This window comes from Ctenopharyngodon idella, chromosome 5, assembly GCF_019924925.1.
Source record: "Ctenopharyngodon idella isolate HZGC_01 chromosome 5, HZGC01, whole genome shotgun sequence".
NCBI lineage: Eukaryota > Metazoa > Chordata > Actinopteri > Cypriniformes > Xenocyprididae > Ctenopharyngodon > Ctenopharyngodon idella.
In genome coordinates, this window is record NC_067224.1 from 24,996,968 (window position 1) to 25,018,929 (window position 21,962).

The window sequence follows — 21,962 nt, forward strand, 5'->3', positions numbered from 1 at the left end:
CAAATAATGGTGGGGGCAATTACGGCCATTTCTAATTATTGGGGGGATCTGTCCCCCTCAATGTCTATGGTGGTTACGGCCCTGATAGACAGACAGATAGATAGATAGAGAGATCATGTTTAATAAATTAACTTTTGTGAACCACGGTGCAAGAAAACTATTTCCCAGATTACCTGTGTTGAATCTCCTTGAGTTAAAATTAAATAAAATCCTCTTGCTTTCATTCGAAGTCAAATTTTACTTTAAAGGGTTAGTTCACCCAAAAATTAAAATTCTGTCATTAATTAGCCTACTCACCCCCATGTCGTTCTAGACCCGTAAAACCTTCGTTCATCTTCAGAACACAAATTAAGGTATTTTTGATAAAATCTGATGGCTCAGAGAGGCCTGCATTGACAGCAAGTTAAGTTACACTTTCAATGCCCGGAAAGGTACAAAAGTTATATTTAAAACTGTTCACGTGACTACAGTGGTTCAACCTTAATTGTTATAAAGCGACGAGAATACTTTTTGTGTGCCAAAAAATCTAAATAACGACTTTATTCAACAATATCTAGTGATGGGCGATTTCAAAACACTGCTTCATGAATCTTCAAATCTTTACGAATCTTTCATTTCAAATCAGTGGTTCGAAGCATGTATCAAATTGCCAAAGTCACATGAGCCATTGAAATTTCGAAACACTTATGACGTAACAAAGCCTCATTTACTGAAATCACATGACTTTGGCACTCCCAACCACTAATTCGAAACAAAAGATTTGTAAAGCTTTAAAGATTCATGAAGCAGTGTTTTGAAATTGCCCACCACTAGATATTGTTGAATAAAGTCGTTATTTTGATTTTTTGGCACACAAAAAGTATTCTCGTCGCTTTATAACAATTAAGGTTGAACCACTGTAGTCACGTGAACAGTTTTAAATATAACTTTAGTACCTTTCTGGGCATTGAAAGTGTAAATTAACTTGCTGTCAATACAGGCCTCTCTGAGCCATCAGATTTTATCAAAAAATACCTTAATTTGTGTTCTGAAGATGAACGAAGGTTTTACGGGTGTAGAACGACATGAGTAGGCTAATTAATGACAGAATTTTAATTTTTAAAATATTTATATTTTGTTTTTAGTTTTTATTGTTTTTTGGCGCACAAAAAGTACTCTCGTCGCTTCATAACATTAAGGTTGAACCACTGTAGTCACATGAACTGTTTTAAATATGTCTTTAGTACCTTTCTGGGCACTGAATGTGTTAATTGTCTTGCTGGCAATGCAGGCCTCACTGAGCCATCGGATTTTATCAAAAATATTTAGTTTGCGTTCCGAAGATGAACAAAGGTCTTATGGGTGTGGAACAACATGAGGGTGAGTAATTAATGACAGAATTTTAATTTTTGGTTGAACTAACCCTTTAACTTCCTTTGAGGTGCAGCCATTTCTTCAATTCTAGCTATTCATCAGCCTCATCTGAATCTAGATAGATTCAAGTTTCAAACCAGTTTTGTTACAGCTTTCATTTTTAATTATTCACCAGAAAATATCCCCTTCACTAGCTCACAGTAAGGTCTGCACAGAAGTCAGCACACTCTGCTCTAAGAAAGCTGCAGTTCTTTGGACAAACAGCATAACAGAGGCCTAAAAACAATCAAGCCTCACCTCAACATCTGGCATTCCATGTTCCATAATCTATATCTTCACCCCTCCAACAAAACAGCTGCTCTAGGTCAACACTCCAGTTTTCACTAACTGCCATCACTCCATCCAGGTTCCCTTCAATTAAATAAATAGCTTTGTGTGTCTAAACAGAAAATGAAGTGCCTTGTTCATTCAGCATCATCATTGCTGCACTACAGACAGAACAGCCCTATAATTCAGAGGACTCTAGCATGGCATCCTTCTCCATTTAGAAGGGAAAAAAGAAACAGAACATCTAAGGGACCAGAGGATGCTGCCTCAACATAGACACACACGCACACACACCTGACTGGGGAGGACGATTATGTAATCGGAGTACAGTGGGCTAGGAGTCTAGGAGAGAGAACTGGAGAAAGCACGTGGAGAGAGAGAGAGAAAAAGAGAGGAAGAGACAGAGATTGCATTAAAATAGACTGCTACGCTATAAATTAAGCTCTCATAACTGCATACACACACAAACAAACTCGTATCTCCATTAATTCTCATCATATCTCGCAGAGAGAGATAATAAAAGAGACATAATGTGCAGACAGCGAAGTAACATTATGAACCAAATGTTTTAAGGAACTACTCGACTCTTGGGCTGCTTAGCCATATGATGCCGCTTAAGCCTGTTATTCCCTCCACATTCAGATATGAATCATCCTGATAAAACATTTTGCACTTTTCTTGAGGTCTAAATTTAGATTATAAATGCTTTAAACCCATGCAGCACTGCCTGCCCACACGGTTCCTAAAACAAACACAAGCGGAGAAAATGCACAAAAGCCTTTCAGCCATGAAAGATGCAAAAGATACGTGTGTGATACAGCTCACATGAAGCCGCTGTGCATGCGAGTGTGTGTATGTGTGGGTGGGTGGGTGGATTCCCAGCCCACGCTCCCAGTGCAGATGTTTCTAAATCTGGCCATTCTCTTGGTTTTCCCGCTCTTTCCCGCACTTACGTAGTCATATTTTTGGATGCACATGCCTCTCCATGTGAATGTCGTACACCAGCTCAGTGGAACCGTCCTGAAACTTCAAGTCGCTGATTTGAAAGGTCAGAACGGACCCCTAAAATGTGCACCATGAGATCTGAACCTCCATACTATCTAAAGAACCTCCATACACCAGTTGTTCTGCAATCACCTTTTACGTAAGAGTTTCAGAGCTGAATCTAGCGCATTTTAAGATGGCTACAGAGGACAGGATTAGAGGCTGCTGGCGTCTAGAGAGTAGATTGTAAATTGAGTCCGTAAGCTTCTGTTTTAACGAATACACCAACATGCGCATATACGCTCAAGATTTTGCACTAAAAGAAGGCATCTGTCTCTAGGGAATATAATGCAAATATTATGTCAATTGCAACATTAAGACTAAGTCACTCGCTCCCAGTCGTCCCCTCACCATTAACAGGTACATCAGAGAAGGACTGCATGCTAATGCAAAAGGGAAATATCCCGCCATAGCCTGGCAATACAGAATGACAGTAAGCGTTCAACTTCCCACACCAGCGCTAACTGATGTTTCAATGCATAATTGCGATGTGCATGCGACAATATGCATTTTCCGTCTGGTGATTCTATTATTATTTACAAGAAATATGACGGAACTTATAATATGTTTGGTGTGTTAACGACTTCATTTCACGTGGCAGTTACAGTTATATGCAATGTGTACTTTGCTTAAAGGAAAACAGAGCAGCTAATGAATCAGTTAACAGGGTCACCTTCTTTTCATTCATTAAAGGCTTTTTTAAAAATTAAAACAGAGGTCACTATATATAGAGATCATGTTTTGTGGCTTTCAGCGTCCAACGAAGGAGTTTGATGCAGCATGTCGTCAGTGAAGTTTTCAGGAGCAATATTGCTTCTCCGTAGAGACAGTGAGTCAACGGTTTCAGCACTTCAGTGGGATGCATCCGAACCATTATGCTCCAACGCACAACTAAACCCCAGGTCTGCAAATATGTGCTCGCAGCGTGAACACACGAAACACTAAGACCGACGGTTTGAGCAACATGAGTTCAAGGGAATGATTCAGCTGATTCATGTTTTAGCTGATGGCAGTGATTCCGTAATCATCTTTAATGAGAATACGCCTGTCTGTCCTCTAGAAGGGGTCAGGTTAAGGATAAGCATGTTGGAACACCATCAGTTTAACCTATTAGAAATGGTGAAATCCCTATCGTACATGACCATCACTGTTCTGAGGTGAAAGAGGAAACTTTTAGTCTCTGCCTAGAAACATAAAAGATTTACAGAAAAAAAAAATTAGGTATGAAAGTATTGCACATCTGATTTATAACAGACCCTTTTCACCGACCGTGATGACGCATTTTAACGGTCATCAGCATCGTAAGTCTTGCAATGTTTTTTATATTTTCATTTTTTTTTTTAAATGTATGTACATTTATAACACTATACTTAGTATTATATTACCTTTGCATCAAATTACAAAAAACTAGTTACAGCTGCTGTGAGGGTGTTTTTAATAGCACACGTATATCTCGGAGACGTCTATTTGATGTGCGTGTTTACATCTGGAAGACATATTTTTTAGAGTGTTTGCTAAATCTGCAATACGTCTACAGAACGTTTCCTGTCAGATGTCTTTAAGATGTTTATGATTTAGAATGTATGTAAAACTGACATCTTAAAGACGTCTATCAGATGTTTGTAAACAGCAGATGCTTACTAGATGAAGTGACCTTTAACAGACATCTTGCAGATGTACGTGTGCAATCTAGGTATATGGGAGTGATGGTAAAGTTCACATCAATCTCTCTCTATTTTTTCCTCTTTTTGAAAGTTGTGAAAACACAGTTGTTAAGTTTTTCTTTTGCTATTTGAGCAAATGGGAACACAAAATTTTGCCAAATATGACGACTTCCGCTTCAGAGAAACCCGGAAATGTAAAAAAGGGTCTATTTGATCTACAATCATTTTAAATCACAGAATTGGTATCACATGAATCAGCTGAGTCTCTTGTTTCATTTTATATATACACACAATTTACAAGGATCATGTCTGATCAGAAGAGGAGGGATGTAGCACTTTCCAACTTTTACTGGACCAACAAAGATCGCACAACATGGGACAGTGTGCAAGCCACATTTGTGACAGTTACTCACAAACAGACAAGTTTTTAGCCTATGATTCATGTATTCCCATATTTACTGACATTTTGGTTTGTTGTGTATGTTTAACATTTTTAATTCAAATGCACAGCACAATAGGCCTACTTATTTTGAATAAGCACATTTGATTATCACAAAAAATCTATTCACAAAATCTAAAATGTTAGTGTATTTTATAGTTTGGGACAATTTGTACTGCAAAAACACTGAGTTACAGGATTCACTACAACACTCGCCTACTACAGTCTAGTCTACCATATCTACCTGCAAAAGAAGTGTGTGAAATGTGATTTAAAAAAAAAACAGCAAAGGAATGTCACAGGTTTAAAGGCAACTTTTCTTGTGTTTATAGCCTGAATCCTGGATGAACGGGGTGGCATGGCTTCAATAGTATATGACCATTCAGGTGAAATTGCCTGGACACAATGTTTTATCTCACAAACACAGAGAAATTCTCTTCCCGCTTCCTCAACAGCTAATACGTGTCTAGTGTGATTATAGGTCAATAGATCTTTATTGGATTCTCTATAAAACACCCAACCTATTTAACATTAGAGAAACCAAAGATGTGAGAGGCAGAGTGAGCACTCAGGACAAGATCGTCAGGCACCTGTGATCAGTGCGATCAGCTCACGGACACACCTCAGTATTTCCCCCCAAGGAAACAAAATACGCTAGCATTCTTTCACGTGTTCTTTGACCACTCACGCATTTTGCCCAAGCTCCACAGTACCTACAGCCCAAACGAAACGTCGGCCTCCGCCGCAACCCCTCGCGGCTTTTTCGGTTTTTATCCTCTCGAACGCTTGACAGAGGCCAGATTCCCGTCATCTCCGGCCTAGCGCACAAGTGCGTTTGACACGGATAAACTGCGCACCGCCGATTGTATCTGTAAAAATAAATTAAGCGGACGCACGCGTTTGTGCGTGCGCGCGCCCCAGCACTTGACTACAGAAAGCCGGTCGCTCATAATCAATAAACGAAAAAACGCAAACTCGCGTCAGAATCAAGCACGACGAAGCGACGGAGGCAGAAAACCGTACGGATTTGGCGCACGCACATGCGTCGCACCTAAATTAAAGGTGAGCAGCTTCTAACGGACACCGTAACACATTTAGAAGAGCGCAAAATATACCAACGTCATTGACATGCCCGAGGCGGCGCTGAGGTGCTGGGTATCCCCCTCTGTCGCGCGCTTGCTCCATCTCTCCCGTTTCCATAGCACTGGAACGGTGCGAGTCTCTCCGCGCGGGCGGGCGGACAGCGGCGCGAGGGGGAGCGTCCATTAACTCGCAGCCTCCCTGGTGAATTAAATGAAAAAATAAAAATACTTCACGGTGCCGAAATGTCATTCTCGCGCTTTCGCGACCTCTACTCAGCTCATGTATATCCACCATCGCCAGAACGCACCCCCCTCCTCCTCCTCCTCCTCCTCCTCAAACCACCTTCTTTTTTCTACCCGTTAACAGAGACCGTCGGTAAGCCAGAAGAATGGCGCTCACGGGAGCATCACATTCAGCCTTACCTTCATCATCCTCAGGGTCAGTCCCGGTCCTGGATTCGTGTCCTTTCCGCAGGTTCGAGCCCCCGACGCCAGCTGCAACCCTGTATCCGCGCCCCCGTGAGCAACGCGCGGTGTATGAAAGAGAAACGCACGTCCGGTTAGACACTGTTCTCACGGCGAGGTGGGAGTCTGCGTCTCTCTCTCTCTATGAAAAGAGCTGAAGTATGGGCGGCGCTTGTGCACACTGCACACATACACATACAAACACACATACTGAGGAGCCAACCATCAGTCAAAAGTAGGGGTGCTTCACTTAGCTATTGAGGAGGCTACAAACATTACATAATCAAAAAAAGAGGACAAAACAATGGTGATCTATTGGCTTTTGGGAACTCGCATCATCATTATCTCAGCGCAGAAAAGAAAATGTCCAATAAGCAAAAACAAAAGAAAGACAAAACTGCATGCTGTTTTACATCACTCAGAGGCAAACGGGCAGCACACAGAATATCTAGTTAAGAATATCACAGCCTGACAAAATATAAAACCCTGCAATGTGTCCAGAGACATGCGGAAGATTAGTCCACTAAAAAGGGTCCAAATATAATCTTCTCGTGAGAAAACATCGCATGCAAAACAATCCTCACTACTGTAAAAACTAATAGCTCTCTCAAATGAAATTTGATGAACTAACCTTGATCAGCTTAAGTTTTGCTATTCTTGCTATTTTCATCATATTTAATTCCTAGTTTCTAGTTTGTTTGTTTTTTGTGAAATCGGTTTGCATGCTTTTTTTTAAACTAAGCTAATTTGTTTTTAACAAACACTGCAATGACATATAACAGAATAGTGCTATATTTATTTGGTGCAAAATCAGAATAAATTCAACGTGCAGGTGTTTTTTTTTTATATGAATCTGAGTACTTCAGATGTGTTTAATTATGCAGCATGCAGACAAGTACAGTCCTGTACAGCTTTCTCTGATTTCCATCATTAGATTTTTTTTTTAAAGGGACACCATTCATTTTTAAATAGTATATTATTATTTAAACATCATATGCAGGCTTAATGTAATATGATACTGAAAACATTGATCTCATGGGTGAGAAGAGATGTGCTGTACTAGATTACCCTCTGCCATCAGGCATAATTATATACAGTGTGTTTGAATTCACAAAGACAACAGCCACACACAGCCACATGAGAGCTGAGGAGCTAATGTGATGTTTGAATCATTCCTACAGGATGATCTTAATGACTGTGAAGATGCACAGGTCTGAAGAGTGAACTTGTGCGTGTATATGCACTATTGTTCAAAAGCTTGGGTATGATTTTTAATGTTTTTGAAAGTATCTTATGTTCACCAAGCTTCATTTATTTGATCAAAAATAGAGTAATTTTGTGAATTATTATTACAATTTAAAAATAACTGTTTCTATTTATTCCTTTGATGGCAAAGCTGAATTTTCAGCAGCCAGTCTTTCATTGTCACATGATCCTTCAGAAATCATTCTAATGATTTGGTGTTCAAGAAACATTATTTATCAATGTTGAAAACAGTTATCCAGCTTAAAATGGTTCTGGAAACCATTATACTTTTTTTTTTTCATGTTTCTTTGATGAATAGAAAGTTCTAGAATAAGAACAGCATTATTTTTTTATCAATGTAAAAGCCTTAACTGTCATTTTTGATCAATTTAAAGAATCCTTGCTGAATAAAAGTATTAATTTCTTTTAAAAAATGTAATTTTCAATAGATAAAATAATAATAATGTAATAATTTAGTTATTAGATTATGCAGTCATATGTTATTTAACATGAATTATAATTTAACTGTGTTAATTATAATTTATTATATTGTTTTTATGTGTACATATTTCATATATATATATATATATATACAGTATCTCACAGAAGTGAGTACACCCCTCACATTTTTGTAAATATTTTATTATATCTTTTCATGTGACAACACGGAAGAACTTGTTTAACAGTGTAAATTTGCTGTCCCCTCAAAATAACTCAACACACAGCCATTAATGTCTAAACCGCTGGCCACAAAAGTGAGTACACCCCTAAGTGAAAATGTCCAAATTGGGCCCAATTAGCCATATTCTCTCCCCGGTGCCATGTGACTCGTTAGTGTTACAAGGTCTCAGGTGTGAATGGGGAGCAGGTGTGTTAAATTTGGTGTTATCGCTCTCACTCTCTCATACTGGTCACTGGAAGTTCAACATGGCACCTCATGGCAAAGAACTCTCTGAGGATCTGAAAAAAAGAATTGTTGCTCTACATAAAGATGGCGTAGGCTATAAGAAGATTGCCAAGACCCTGAAACTGAGCTGCAGCACGGTGGCCAAGACCATACAGCGGTTTAACAGGACAGGTTCCACTCAGAACAGGCCTCGCCATGGTCGACCAAAGAAGTTGAGTGCATGTGCTCATATCCAGAGGTTGTGTTTGAGAAATAGATGTATGAGTGCTGCCAGCATTGCTACAGAGGTTGAAGGGGTGGGGGGTCAGCCTGTCAGTGCTCAGACCATACACCGCACACTGCATCAAATTGGCCTGCATGGCTGTCGTCCCAGAAACAAGAAAGCCCGCAAACAGTTTGCTGAAGACAAGCAGACTGAGGACATGGATTACTGGAACCATGTCCTGTGGTCTGATGAGACCAAGATAAACTTATTTGGTTCAGATGGTGTAAAGCGTGTGTGGTGGCAACCAGGTGAGGAGTACAAAGATAAGTGTGTCTTGCCTACAGTCAAGCATGGTGGTGGGAGTGTCATGGTCTGGGGCTGCATGAGTGCTGCTGGCACTGGGGAGCTACAGTTCATTAAGGGAACCATGAATGCCAACATGTACTGTGACATACTGAAGCAGAGCATGATCCCCTCCCTTCGGAGACTGGGCCGCAGGGCAGTATTCTAACATGATAATGACCCCAAACACACCTCCAAGACGACCACTGGACTGGTCAAGCATGTCTTCAGACCTAAACCCTATTGAGCATCTGTGGGGCATCCTCAAACGGAAGGTGGATGAGAAGGGCAAGGTCTCTAACATCCACCAGCTCCGTGATGTTGTCATGGAGGAGTGGAAGAGGACTCCAGTGGCAACCTGTGAAGCTCTGGTGAACTCCAAGACCAAGAGGGTTAAGGCAGTGCTGGAAAATAATGGTGCCACACAAAATATTGACACTTTGGGCCCAATTTGGACATTTTCACTTAGGGGTGTACTCACTTTTGTGGCCAGCGGTTTAGACATTAATGGCTGTGTGTTGAGTTATTTTGAGGGGACAGCAAATTTACACTGTTATACAAGCTGTACACTCACTACTTTACATTGTAGCAAAGTGTCATTTCTTCAGTGTTGTCACATGAAAAGATATAATAAAATATTTACAAAAATGTGAGGGGTGTACTCACTTCTGTGAGATACTGTATATATATATATTTATAACAATTAAGTTTGCACAAAATTTTAATCATCTTTTAGCTTATTAAAATACACTTTTAAAATCCATGTAGTCTATTAATATGAGGTCATAAAAACTACATAAATATTAATTACATAAGCCTTAATAAAATAAACATTAAGTTCATGCATGGGTTTGATTCCCAGACAATGCACAAAAAGATAAAATTGCCTACTGAAACACTGTCAACTTTCCATTTAAACTCTTTGTTGTAGAATTCGAAAGCGCAGCCAAAACATCTACATATATATCATATCAGACGATTTCCATCATCATTTTGTAAATTGATTGGGAGACAAATGAACCCCGCAATAAAGCACTAGTCTCACATTTCTGTACTGAAAAATAGAGCAACAGAAAGAGACCCAGATTACCAATCCAGATGTGCTGTTCTGTTGTTACAATTTTCTAGCTGACTCTCACATATATATTTTTGTTACATTATGCAATGAAGCAGGAGAGATGATGTAACGAGCATTCGGGGGGAATCACAACTTCCCTCTCTGTGTCCCGAGGTTTCTGTGATGTAGCTCTTGCAGACGTAAGAGTGTATTCATAGCTTAAAACCAAGGCAGGACAGTGTGTGACTTGGGATGTCACTAATGGACTCAATGGTTAGGGGCATATGTGTATAACAGAGAGGGAGTGGGTGTGTTCGTGTATAAAAGCTTTTGGAGACAATATGTCCTCAGTTTTAACCTTTAGGCATCTTATATATACACACATAGCCATCATAAGCTTTACCTCATTCCCAGAGCACTATTTAGAATAGTGTATTTTGTGGCATATGTGTTTTGAGTCATGAATAAATCAGCTGAGAAGAGAGCACAAACATTCATAAATAAAACATGATGCTATATTTGCTTTTATAATGTGGAATATATAAATGAAATTGCTCTATCTATAGATAAAAGAAGGTTTTGAAGTATTATGTGCCAGGCTAATGACATTAGAGATATGGATGATTATAAGAAAGTGAAAAATCTCAAAAATACCATTAAATTGCAATTAAAAATCTAAACATACATATAAAATTTACTGCAAAGCAGTACACAAAAGGGATTTTGGTAGTACAATGGCACTTTGATGTATATAATGGTTCTAAATGATCTCCATATTCATTCACTGCTTTTTTGCATGATTCTCCAAGTTTTCTACAAATAGTTTTAGCTTAAGCCTACAATCTTAAAAATACTAATAAATTACTATTAAAAATCTAAACTCACTTCTAAAATACAGTGTAAAGCAGTACAAAAAAAAAAAGGACTTTGGTTGTACAATGGAACTTTGATGTATATAATGGTACTAAATGATTTCCATATTCATACACTGGTTCTTCAAGGTAGCAACTTCAAAGAATACTGTCCAAGAACTTAGCTCCATGCCCAGAAGTTTCTTTTTAATAATGGCTTGTTCCTCTCTTTATTTTCCTTTCAAGATTAAAGAAAAAGAGACAATTGCAATAATAACAAAAGTACAAGCTTGTCTATATAAACTCTCCAATACCCATGTGTGTGCATGCCATCTGGGATGAATGCCAAGGCTATTAAGGGAGCGAGAGAAAGAGACTGAAGGCTTATGTAATATACTCTCTCCTGAGAAAGAGTCATCACACAGCTCCGTGCCAATGGAGGAATCATCAACATGCACACGCAAACCATGTGGAAATAGGTCAGATTTAAATCTGGCCACTGTACAGTTCTGATGGTAGGCCAAAACTAGTGTGGATATTGTGGAATACACCTTTCTTTAAATTACCTTACAATGTGCACTAGTAACAGAGTTCAGTGAACCATGCCATCTGTTTAAATTCAGACAAACAGGTGATAGTGTCAACATGACAGGCATTCCCCTCACAGTAGTCGAGAAAAACATTTCAAAGCGCTGAGCGGGCAATAAATAATGTGGTTTTACCCTTTGTGACAAATTGCCGTTCCGTTGCATAGTAACCCTGTGTGTGCATTCTGTAGTGATGTAATGGAATGCTGCATGCTGATTGGTTGAAGTCAGGATAGAGGAAGTAAACAGGGATACCATCTACTGTATAGTCAGTGTGCTTCAAATGCTGTGTGAAGTTCAACTTTGAAGCTTTATTTACATAAATAATCAGCATCAGATAGTTGTGCAAACGATGTGGCTCACCAGCGTGACTAAGCTTTACTTAGCTGTTAGGCAGCACCACAATTACACACAATATCAATGCAGTCCTGCTGTTTCAGCTGTATTTTTTAGGTGAGAGTGCCCCCTAATGGAGTGGCGGAAAAAAACTAGGGGAAAAAATGGGAACTCTCAAGCAGAAAGGAAACTTTGGTTTGTCTTTTTTTTTTTTAATCTCATGATTACAATATTTTTTAGAAGTTTTTTTTTTTTTTTTTTTTTAATATTAAGGTCGTTTTAGGTCAAGGCAAATGCTAAATAAATGTAGCGAAATGCGTAAATCTGGCTAATTTGCAGTACTGAGTTAATTTAGTGAGTTACGTGACACTAAATTTAGATTAAACAGTCATACTATGGCCTACAAATTGACAAATATTAATTATGCCTATATATTAATTAATATAAAACGGGGAAAAAAATGTTATGACATCCGCACAAAATGTTTCTAAGGTTTGATACATTGTGGTTAGACACAATTTCACCATTAGAGGGAGCCAAAACCTGATGTGATGCTCAAGTGATCGCTGATTCATTCTTATATTTATAATACATATACTGACATGCATAGAAAAAAGGGAAAAGCTGGTAGGCGGGGAAAGACAATTTGACACATCATTTGTTGTCAGTCACGAATTGCCTACATTTATTCTTTTCTCCCCAGCTCATAACAGTAAGATGTGCACGACAGCTTCAAACAGTTTCCATGACAACTGGAGCCTCCTTGACTTTAAAACGGAGACCACCTGTCAATCAAATAAAGCATCTGCACTGCTAATCAGGCAAATGCCTCATAGCTTTAGAAATAAGAAGGCACCGACCAGTGCTGTTTCACCTAAGTACCACATCTGTGATGCATTGGCCCAGTTTCTGTTTCTCTAAGCAACTGCTTTCAAACAAACAGAATTACGGTGCACTTTAGTGCATGAGAAAGAACTGCGATTGGTCACATACACCTACTGTTTGGTATAGGTCATAACTTTATATTCCTCATTTTTGTCATTAAAACATAAATTGCAGTCTTGAGAGGTCAAACAAAGTTAAAAAATGTTATGCTGTCACATAACCATTTTTAAGCACAAAGCTGCATTTTTGGGCTTAATTCTGCTTCCAATGTGAGATTGTATCCATTTTCTTCTAATAATATTAATACTATATTAACGCTCCTGAAAATGTGCAATGATGCAAAGCATTTTAAAAATACTTTTTTTAAGCATGTTCAAAGAGCGCGAAAATCTTTGATTCTTTACTGCACGCAAAAAGGTCAAAGGCTGCACTACTCACAAAATAACTGCCGTAGCAAACTCCAGCACTTCGGACAGTACTAAAAACATTCCACAAACTTGCAATACTGATGTCTCAAGGGTTTATTTCCAATCAATATCTATTCCTGTGGAAAGAGATTGTGTCAAGGGTACGATGGCGTTGATATGTTTTTAAACCGGTTTGAAAATGACAACACTGAGGCTAATGAATGAAGTTTTACTGAGATTTTCTAACATTCTTTGTCTGTATGTACATCCTTGTGTATTAAAAAACAAAACATACAAAAAATGCTTTTGGTTTTCTGTTTTTTTCTAATGTGAGTTAAAAAAAAAAAAAAAAAAATCGGGGTATGGACATTCATTTTCCATCACAAATGTACCAAATGCAAAAAAGAACAAGGCGTTATAGGTCAGTGTACGGATCATTACAGAACAGCACTATATTCTTCTGTGGGGATACACAACGGTTGGTTCATTCTTAAAAGCTGAATATAAGTACTGGCTAAGTGCATTAAGCCTGACTTTGGCATTCTGATGAGGGTAGATGATTGTGACTAGTAAAACAGCAGAGAACAATCACATAACGTCATTAAAGGCTTTACTGACATTCTGTCTCAAATGACTCAAGATAGTACCCTTTGATTAACAACTACATAGATCATATTTACTAAAGACTTTAGGCCAGATCTGATTCGCATGTATGCAGAGAATACTCAAATATGCAAATATCCATACAGTTAATACAGTACATTATGTACTCCCAACCAATCCCATACTGTTTAGCAGCAAAAAAGGAAATAAACCAGATTCTACACACAGATCCTTGAGTCTACAGTAAATAGAGTGTACAGAAGTTTAACAGGGGTGTTGGCCAAAATACCACTGAATATGGCATATGTGATTTAACAGTCCTATGAATGTAGTCTTTGCTATGCCAAAAACAAAAATGACCATATAAAATAAGAAAATAATGACACTAGCTAAACAAGATGTTTAAAATCTTCCAAGATGTAAACATTAAAACCTTGAAACATACAGCATATTTTCAAATTCAAAAAGTGTTGTGTTCAAAATTATTTGTTAAATTCAAACTAAGTTTGATACTTGAACAGGATTCTAAGATGATATCGGTTTCAATGTGCTAATGTTGGTTTCATTCTTATGCTAAAATAAGTCATTTATAGCACTGTTGTCTTTTTTTTGCAAATATAATTAAAGCATATCCAAAACATCCAAACAAAGTGTATAAATTTCAATGGCAATACCTGGCTACATAAATGCAAAGCAATATGGCATCTACATATAGACAGCACCTGCTGAGTAATGCTGTAACACACAAGGTACAAATACTCTTTAACTCACAGAAACTAAAATAGCTCAAAAACTACACAGTACATCACAAAAAAAACATAGCTTATCCGGCAGTAACAGCAACTACAGTGTGTGTGTGTGTGTTTGTGTGAGAGAGAGAGAGATACAATTCAAGACTGTCAGTAAACATCCAGCATCGTCTTTGGTGACGAGACTTGTCTATTTGTATTATTGTTTTATTTTAAGTGGGAGAGATTGTTTATAATTTGGGTGGTGCAGGGGTGAAGCCACCCTCAAGTTCCCCCCTCCTGTTCTTCATGGTAATTTCTCGATGGTCTGCGGATTGCTCAGTGCGAAGATGGGGCACACCTTGGGTGACTCCAACAGGTCGATTCTTCCACTGCGTGCCTGTAGGGGGATAACTGCAGGGATAAAGCGCATCGCCTCCACCAAACAAAATCTCCCCCTCACCATCAGCTCTAGTGGCAACTGAGAGGTTACGATTACGGCAGTTGTTCTTTAGAGGGAGATGTGAAGGTCTTACAGTGGATTGGCCCATATGTGGCAACTTCGGTTCTTGCTGAGAAGAGTTGGAGTCAAAACCCAGCCCATAGCCCCGCCTCCAACTATCAACAGTAACCCTACAGGATTGTCGCGGTACTGCCATATCACTACAATCAGTAGTCCTATGTTGTGAAAACGCAGCCCCCTTTGAGTCATAGTTGGTTACACTTGTGTAAAGCTCAGTTGTCTTAAACTCCAGACAGTCCGTGTCAAGAGAGCGACTGCGCCGATTTAGTGATAATGGGGCGGGGACTGGAGGGCAAGGTCGACCCAAACTGAGGTGGCGAGGAAGGCTTGCGATGCCCCAAGCGTTACTGAGCAACAGACTTTGTTCATAGGCATCAAAAGTACGCTGGTCACACTCTGCAAAGGCATCTTGCTGAAGGTAACAGCCATCATCCTCGAAGGGTTCGTAAGGAGACGCCAACTCTTCCTCTTCCTCAACAAGCTCGGTCTGCTGCTCACACTCACCCTCATTTTCCATGTCAACCACATCGAACGTGACAATGGCAGGCAGGGCGCTCAGACTCGGGCCAAAAGGAGAACTTGACTCTGAGCCATCAAGACTCTCAGTTGAGTTGTGGTAAAGCCGTGTGTTCTTTGTGAAATCTACTAGCGCTTGGGAGAAACAGACCATGAGCTCTTCTTGGGATTGGCTGCAGCCTCTAGTGGGTAGTAATGGGCTTTGATCCTCAGATTGAGGCTGTGCTCTGGTTGTGTCGGTGACATGTAGACTAAACCCAGAATTGGCACAGGGTGCAAACAATGAACTCTCCTGGATCTGACCCCTGCTGAGAGGGACTTGCTCTATTACAGCCTGGGATCTCGGTGGTGATTGAGGATAGTGCTGATTGATAACTTCTCCCAACACTGTCTTACCGGTGTCAACTGCGGGAAGGCTTGAATCATCGTAGAAGCAGTCGGCATGGAACAGAAGCTGATCTTTGGATGGGCTTCTGAGATTCTGAAGCTCACAGCACAGAAGGGCATGCTGGATCTTGCTCAGACGCTCCTCCTCTGTCTCCATGGTTCCTGTCTCTAGAGCAGTCGATGCCAGGGCATACAGAGGGTTTGTTGGACTCTTATCACCCTGCAAGGCTCCACCAACAAATGAGTGGGCGTCCTTAGGAGGAAGAGCAGGGCTGAGCAGGCGATCGTCAGGCTCAAAAAGTTCATAAAGGGCATCACCACTGTAGCTGTCCCGTGGAAGCCTTTCCTGGTGTGGACGTTCTCTACTCTCCTCCTCGATTCCTGGCGTGGTGGAGTCATAGTAACCCTCATCGCTGTTGGGTACGGACTCCTGCCGATCACTCTGTGGGCTCAAGAGGTCAGCAGGAGTGAGGGCCGTTTCTGTGCATCCCAGTGGGCTGCTGTTGGAGGTGGCACGGATGGAGCTCATTTGCTGATCGGGGGTGAGTGAAGGGCTATCCGAGCCCCTGTCTGAGGGGATGTAACAGACTTCATTACTTGTTTCAGATTCCCATAAGCTCTGCAAGTAATCCGCATCTATCTCGTCAGGAGTTGCCATCTCTTCCCCTCCACCTTGATATGTGACAAAACACGAGCTCCGTTTTCCTGCGTTTCGGCTGCCTCTCTCGGCAGACACTGAGCTCTCAGCGACGCTGACGTCATCCTGGTCTGCAATGATGTCTCCACATCCTGTCAATGAATCAAAGCTCTTCAATGATGAAACATCACCAAAGATTAAGTTTTCAGAAGAGCAGGATGCAGCAGGATGCTCCCCAATGGGAACGTCTACATTCTGCTCTGCCAATCGATCCAATTCTGACTCAGCACACAAGGGTTGTTGGTATGTCGTCAGTACTTCCTGTCTCCCATTTTGCTTCTCCTCCCCCTTCTCCTCTTCTGCTTTCTTCCTCTTATCTAGCTCTACTCTGCTCTTCTGTTTCTCAGGCACTAGCGTTACATTTTTCGTACATTCAGTGGTAGCCAATGGCAGTTCACACTTACTGCCTGCGATTTGATTAGGCACATCTGGCACCAACTCTTCGCCCTGACTGTCGCCATGGGTATCGCTACGGTCACTGACGCTTGACAGGGCACCAGGCACTGTTTCGGCGTGGAAGCTTGAAGACATTTCAAGTGCCTCACGTTTTTCTAGTTCGACATTTTTGTTTTTCCTGTGTCTCCGAATGCTGCTGAAAAGACTCCGAAGACCTCTGCGTTGTCGTGGTAGAGACTGAGATTTCCCATGGTCCTCCTGTGATTTCTGAGGGTCACTGGAGGTGCAGAACTCGAAGTCCCCTGAGGCCACTTCACCGCTACTTTTGCCCAAATCTTCCCAGCATGCTCTACTTGCCCCATCATATGTTTGGCTCTTTGTTACACCTGTTTTTGATGACCCCTTTCTTTGACTTCTGCTACGGCCACTGAAAAAGTTAGGCAGAACACAGATGCTCTTTCGGCCTCCAAAAAACTTGAAGGTCGACTTCCGAATTTTCACAGAAGGGGGTGACTGAGGTTGAGGGGTGTCATGGGAAATGGAGTCTGATTGTGGACCTCCTATTGCACCAACAACCTCAGTTCCTGTGGTGATCTCCATAGTGACACAGATCACTGTGGGTAATGCAGCATGTCTGTGGTAAATACTCCTTCCTGAGAGGCAGGCTGGAAGGAATGGGGACTGTGTTGATCAGGCATGTTATACCTGTGGAATAAACAAAAATGAAAGACAAACTATTAGAAACAGTAAAAACTAAAAAAAAACAACAGAACTAAGAATGAATGTCCTTTGGTGATCAAAAAAAAGACAAATCTTCAAATCAGTGAATGAAGTTTCTATGTTATTTAAAAAATATGTTGATCTTATGTAATGTCACAAGTTTCTTTAGCTGCTAAATAGGCTTTTCTTCCAGCATTTTAGACACCTCTGAATGTATTTTTGAGGCAGGCATAATGTAATGTAAAAAAATCTATCTTAAGTTGTGGTAACATTGTGTAGACACAGTAGTGCCCTTGGAAAATGAGAGAGACAATAATAAGAGATAATAATAATATTAAGATAATAATATTGTTTATAATGTACATGGAGGATCCTACTAACATTCTAGAAAGCATTCAAACTTGAGGGCCGAAGCTTACCACAAAATTTACAATAACAAATTTATTCAAAACACTGAATTTTTATTTATTTATTTAAACCATGTCAGCAACAAGGCTATTTCATGGCGAAAAACAGAATAAACAACAAAATTCATTCAACTGACAAAAAACAAAACACACCCAGGTGATACTTTTTTAAATACATCAGTTAAACACATCTCTATGTTTAATAATCATTGTATTTTGACATGGAAGACATGATGGTGGCTCTTCACCTTTTAATAAACAACCATGTGTAAGTCTTGTGTGACCTAAACGGCATCTAGTAAAAACAACTTGATCATACCTAGATTTGAAATTAATAAAAAAACATTGTTCTTATACTAGGACTTATTTCATGTAACATATTTCCTTTGCATTTATCCCATTCCATCTGCCACATGTTATTAATATAGGAGTTTAATACTGGTCTGAGATCAGAGGGTGGAATTTGACACTCTGAAATATTTAAGTTGAGAGCCTCCTTTGCAGCGATGTCTGCTTTCTCATTACCAGATAAACCAATATGACCTGGAACCCAGCAAAAAAAGATACTGAAATTTTTCTTGTGTAAAAGATCTACTTTAGCTAATATATTTATAATTATGGGATGATCCGTCTTTATAGAATCCAGTGCCAGAAGGCAAGATTTTGAGTCTGTGAAGATTAAGAAATTTCATTCTTGTCCATTTTCTATATTTTCCAAAGCCAGTAGTAAAGCACAAGCTTCAGCTGTAAAGACATTTTTAAAGGGATTCTTATGCAATGACACTGATCTCCAATTATTGCTGCTGCAGATACACAATTATCTGCTTTGGATCCATCTGTAAATACAGGTCTACGAAGAGGAAAATTGCATCTTAACTCCAAAAACTTCTGTCAATATTCATGATGATATAGTGACCGGAGAAGTCAAAAATGCAATACAAACTGTCTTTGTTTTAGAACATTGAAACCCATTTTCAATTGACCAGCCAATTAACTTATTTATGCATAATTGTACTTGTCTTTCAATTAAATTCATATTGTTTTCTCTATAACAAATACACAAATCATCAACATATAAACTTTCAAACACTAAAAAGATGCATCTGTACAGTATATCTATGATTGAGATGTACCGTTACAGTCCTATTAATGACGTATTAAGCTGCTGTCACTTTAAGACCTAGGCCTAATGCACAGATCCAATATATTGTTATGCATACGTTTTCTTTCTCAACTGCTTACATTCAGTTAAGACAAAAAAAAAAAATCTCTTAGAGAGCGTGTGAGTACTGAGGGCACGTTTACACAACAACAATGTACTAAACTGAAAAGTTTTTCCTTTTTCACTAAACAATCCGCGATCACACGGATCTGCAAAAACGATTAAAAATGCTATATTATGCATGCCAGGCCAGTAGTAGGTAGGGTCAATTTGTAAAGAAAAACTATGCACTGTTAGACTGAACACATAATATGACGTCACCGTTTTCACAAATTTGCGTTTTTGTAGCAGCCCCTGAATGTTTTAACTGGCAAGACTTAGGGGCTGTCTACATGACAACTAAAAACGGAAAACTTTTTATGCGCTTTGGCCATTCCTTTACACAACAATGGTGTTTTGGGGGCCTGAAAACAGTTTGAAATGTTTGAAAACGGGTTTCAATGTGCAAGTTTTTTAAAATGATACAGTTATTGCCTCTGTGTAAACTACAAAAACATGGGAATGGTGACGTCACGCGCATGCGTATTACATATTCAGTCTATAGGCACATAGTTTTTCTTTACAAAGCAACATTGTCATCTGTACTCAAGCTCAAAGGAAAAACTTTTACATTTTTAGTACATCATTGTGTAGACGTATCCTTACAACGACATGCAACTGATAAACTTTAGTGATGATGCAACACTGGCCTGAATGCAAATGAAAGTCTCGTATCGCAACGTGTAGCTCACTTGTACTTAGTGTTGTCAAAAGTATCGACGTCAGTACTGAAATTTTAAAAATGTGACAATACCAGCATTTCCCCATTTTGAGCGCTGTTGAGTGGATTCTTAAACATCTCTGATTGGCTACTGTGTTCACGCACTCAACAGATATATCTGTGATTGGCTACAATGATCAATGCTTCAGAAACATGTTGTAAATAGACATCTTTGACACTCTTTACCGAGCGCTTACACAGACACACACGGGAGCATTTGAAAGCAGGCGTCTATCAGCAGATATATTAGAGATCCACTGATAGACACCTGCTTTCAAATGCTATCGTGTATCTGTGTAAGCACTCAGAAGCATCAAAGATGTCTATTTACAAGCACTGTGGAAAATACAAAATCACATTCTGAATAGGTAACCAATAGATTCACACATACACACACACACATACACACACATATATATGTGTGTGTGTGTGTATGTGTGTGTATGTATATAATGAGAGATGCATTTATCATAATTCATCACATATATATGTGATGAATTATGATAAATACATCTCTCATTGATTGATATCTTTCTGTTTAAAACTGTAAAACGGTACCATAGATTTTGTTAACAATTGTCTGTTGGGTCTTACTGAGCCTTACTATGATCAATTATAAAACATTATCACGCAGTGTCATTTAGCTATGAAATGAGTAAATTACATTTGCACATTTAGGTGGAAATAATTTGGATAAAAATGTAAATTTTTCTAAACCACTGAGGAAGACAAGTTAACCTACAATAACACGAAAACAGTCAATGGCAGCAAAGTGTTAAGTCTTGCAATGCAACAGATAACGTGAGGGAAGTTCCGCTGGATTACACCTATCAAAACAAAAGCTGGTTGAAGCCGACGGGCCTGGACACTCACTGTATGTACATCATAAACAAAGGAAAAACACATACACATAGCGTGCACTCCGCAGAACTACACCCCATGGAATAATTACGCCGACTGCTGCACTGAAAATATTATTAGTAATAAAAAAAAACTTATATCAACAGATTTCCCACAGTGTCCCCAGCTGGACACCATCACTGCGAATGAACGCGCAACTGGCGCGCGCTAGCCCAGACGCTAACCAGCTCGCGACCGCTTCACTGATATTCACATAACTTTGATATACAAACAGCTGCTTCTGCGTGCCCACTCACACAGTGAAAGAGCGAAAATAAACAGAGATGGAAACATGAGCGATACTCGCCTTATTTTTCCATCTTTTCCGCCCGAGAATGCAGAGATGTGCTCTCTCCTCACGCAGCGCTGGAGGAGCTCGCGGTTGTGATTCACTTTGTTCAGTGAGCGCTGGAGCGGCTGTCGGCGTTTCCGTGCTACGTGCATTTTGGGAAGTGTAGTACCATGGTATTATCTATTTCTGTTACTGTATTTGCATATACACAATAAACAGCAGTGATGGGGGGAAAATACGACAAGGAGCCAGAAATAATATTAATAAAATAATAACAATATACAAAAAAATAAGATAAACGTTTAACAAGACATTAATGGAAATAAATTAAATATTCTGTTGCAAATGCACTAGGACAATAAATAGTGGTATTTATGTGTGCAATTCAAATTTGAGTTTTGCCAACAGATAGGCCTACATGACTGGTCAAACTGGGATCTGGAGACCCCCAGGGGTCCACAGAAAATTTTTAACTAAATGTGTTTAAGGCTGTCAAACTTAATGTGTTAACAAAATTGGCCGCTATAGAATAAAACAGAATTTAAAGTATTATCATGAAAAGCAGGTTACAAATACATTTGAATTAAAATATTTATCTTCTGGTTTTTGCCTAAC

At 39.5% G+C, this 21,962-nt stretch overlaps 2 protein-coding genes across 5 annotated transcripts in view; both read right to left on the reverse strand.

Annotated features, from left to right (window-relative positions):
- arhgef9a (Cdc42 guanine nucleotide exchange factor (GEF) 9a) overlaps positions 1 to 6,536 on the reverse strand; it is a 30,694-nt gene extending 24,158 nt beyond the window's left edge. For 2 of the 4 annotated variants that reach the window (XM_051892856.1, XM_051892855.1), the window contains exon 1: positions 6,333 to 6,536. In XM_051892856.1, the coding sequence (XP_051748816.1) occupies positions 6,333 to 6,341 (9 nt within the window). In that variant the 5' untranslated portion in view covers positions 6,342 to 6,536. Of the gene's footprint in view, positions 1 to 5,946; positions 6,111 to 6,332 lie in introns of those variants that run through there. The other 2 variants (XM_051892853.1, XM_051892854.1) reach the window with 2 other exon arrangements.
- Positions 6,537 to 12,147: 5,611 nt separating this feature from the next.
- amer1 (APC membrane recruitment protein 1) lies at positions 12,148 to 21,520 on the reverse strand. The gene is made up of 2 exons (XM_051894855.1): positions 21,363 to 21,520; positions 12,148 to 17,751 (listed from the first exon to the last, which is right to left on the reverse strand). Exon 2 carries the CDS (start codon positions 17,644 to 17,646, stop codon positions 14,779 to 14,781), a length of 2,868 nt encoding a protein of 955 aa, XP_051750815.1. The 5' UTR covers positions 17,647 to 17,751; positions 21,363 to 21,520; the 3' UTR covers positions 12,148 to 14,778.
- Between the last annotated feature and the right edge of the window lie 442 nt (positions 21,521 to 21,962).

Excerpts from the sequence above, each read along its gene's own strand:
- amer1 (XM_051894855.1), bottom strand. The coding sequence starts at position 17,646 with ATGGAGATCACCACAGGAACTGAGGTTGTTGGTGCAATAGGAGGTCCA.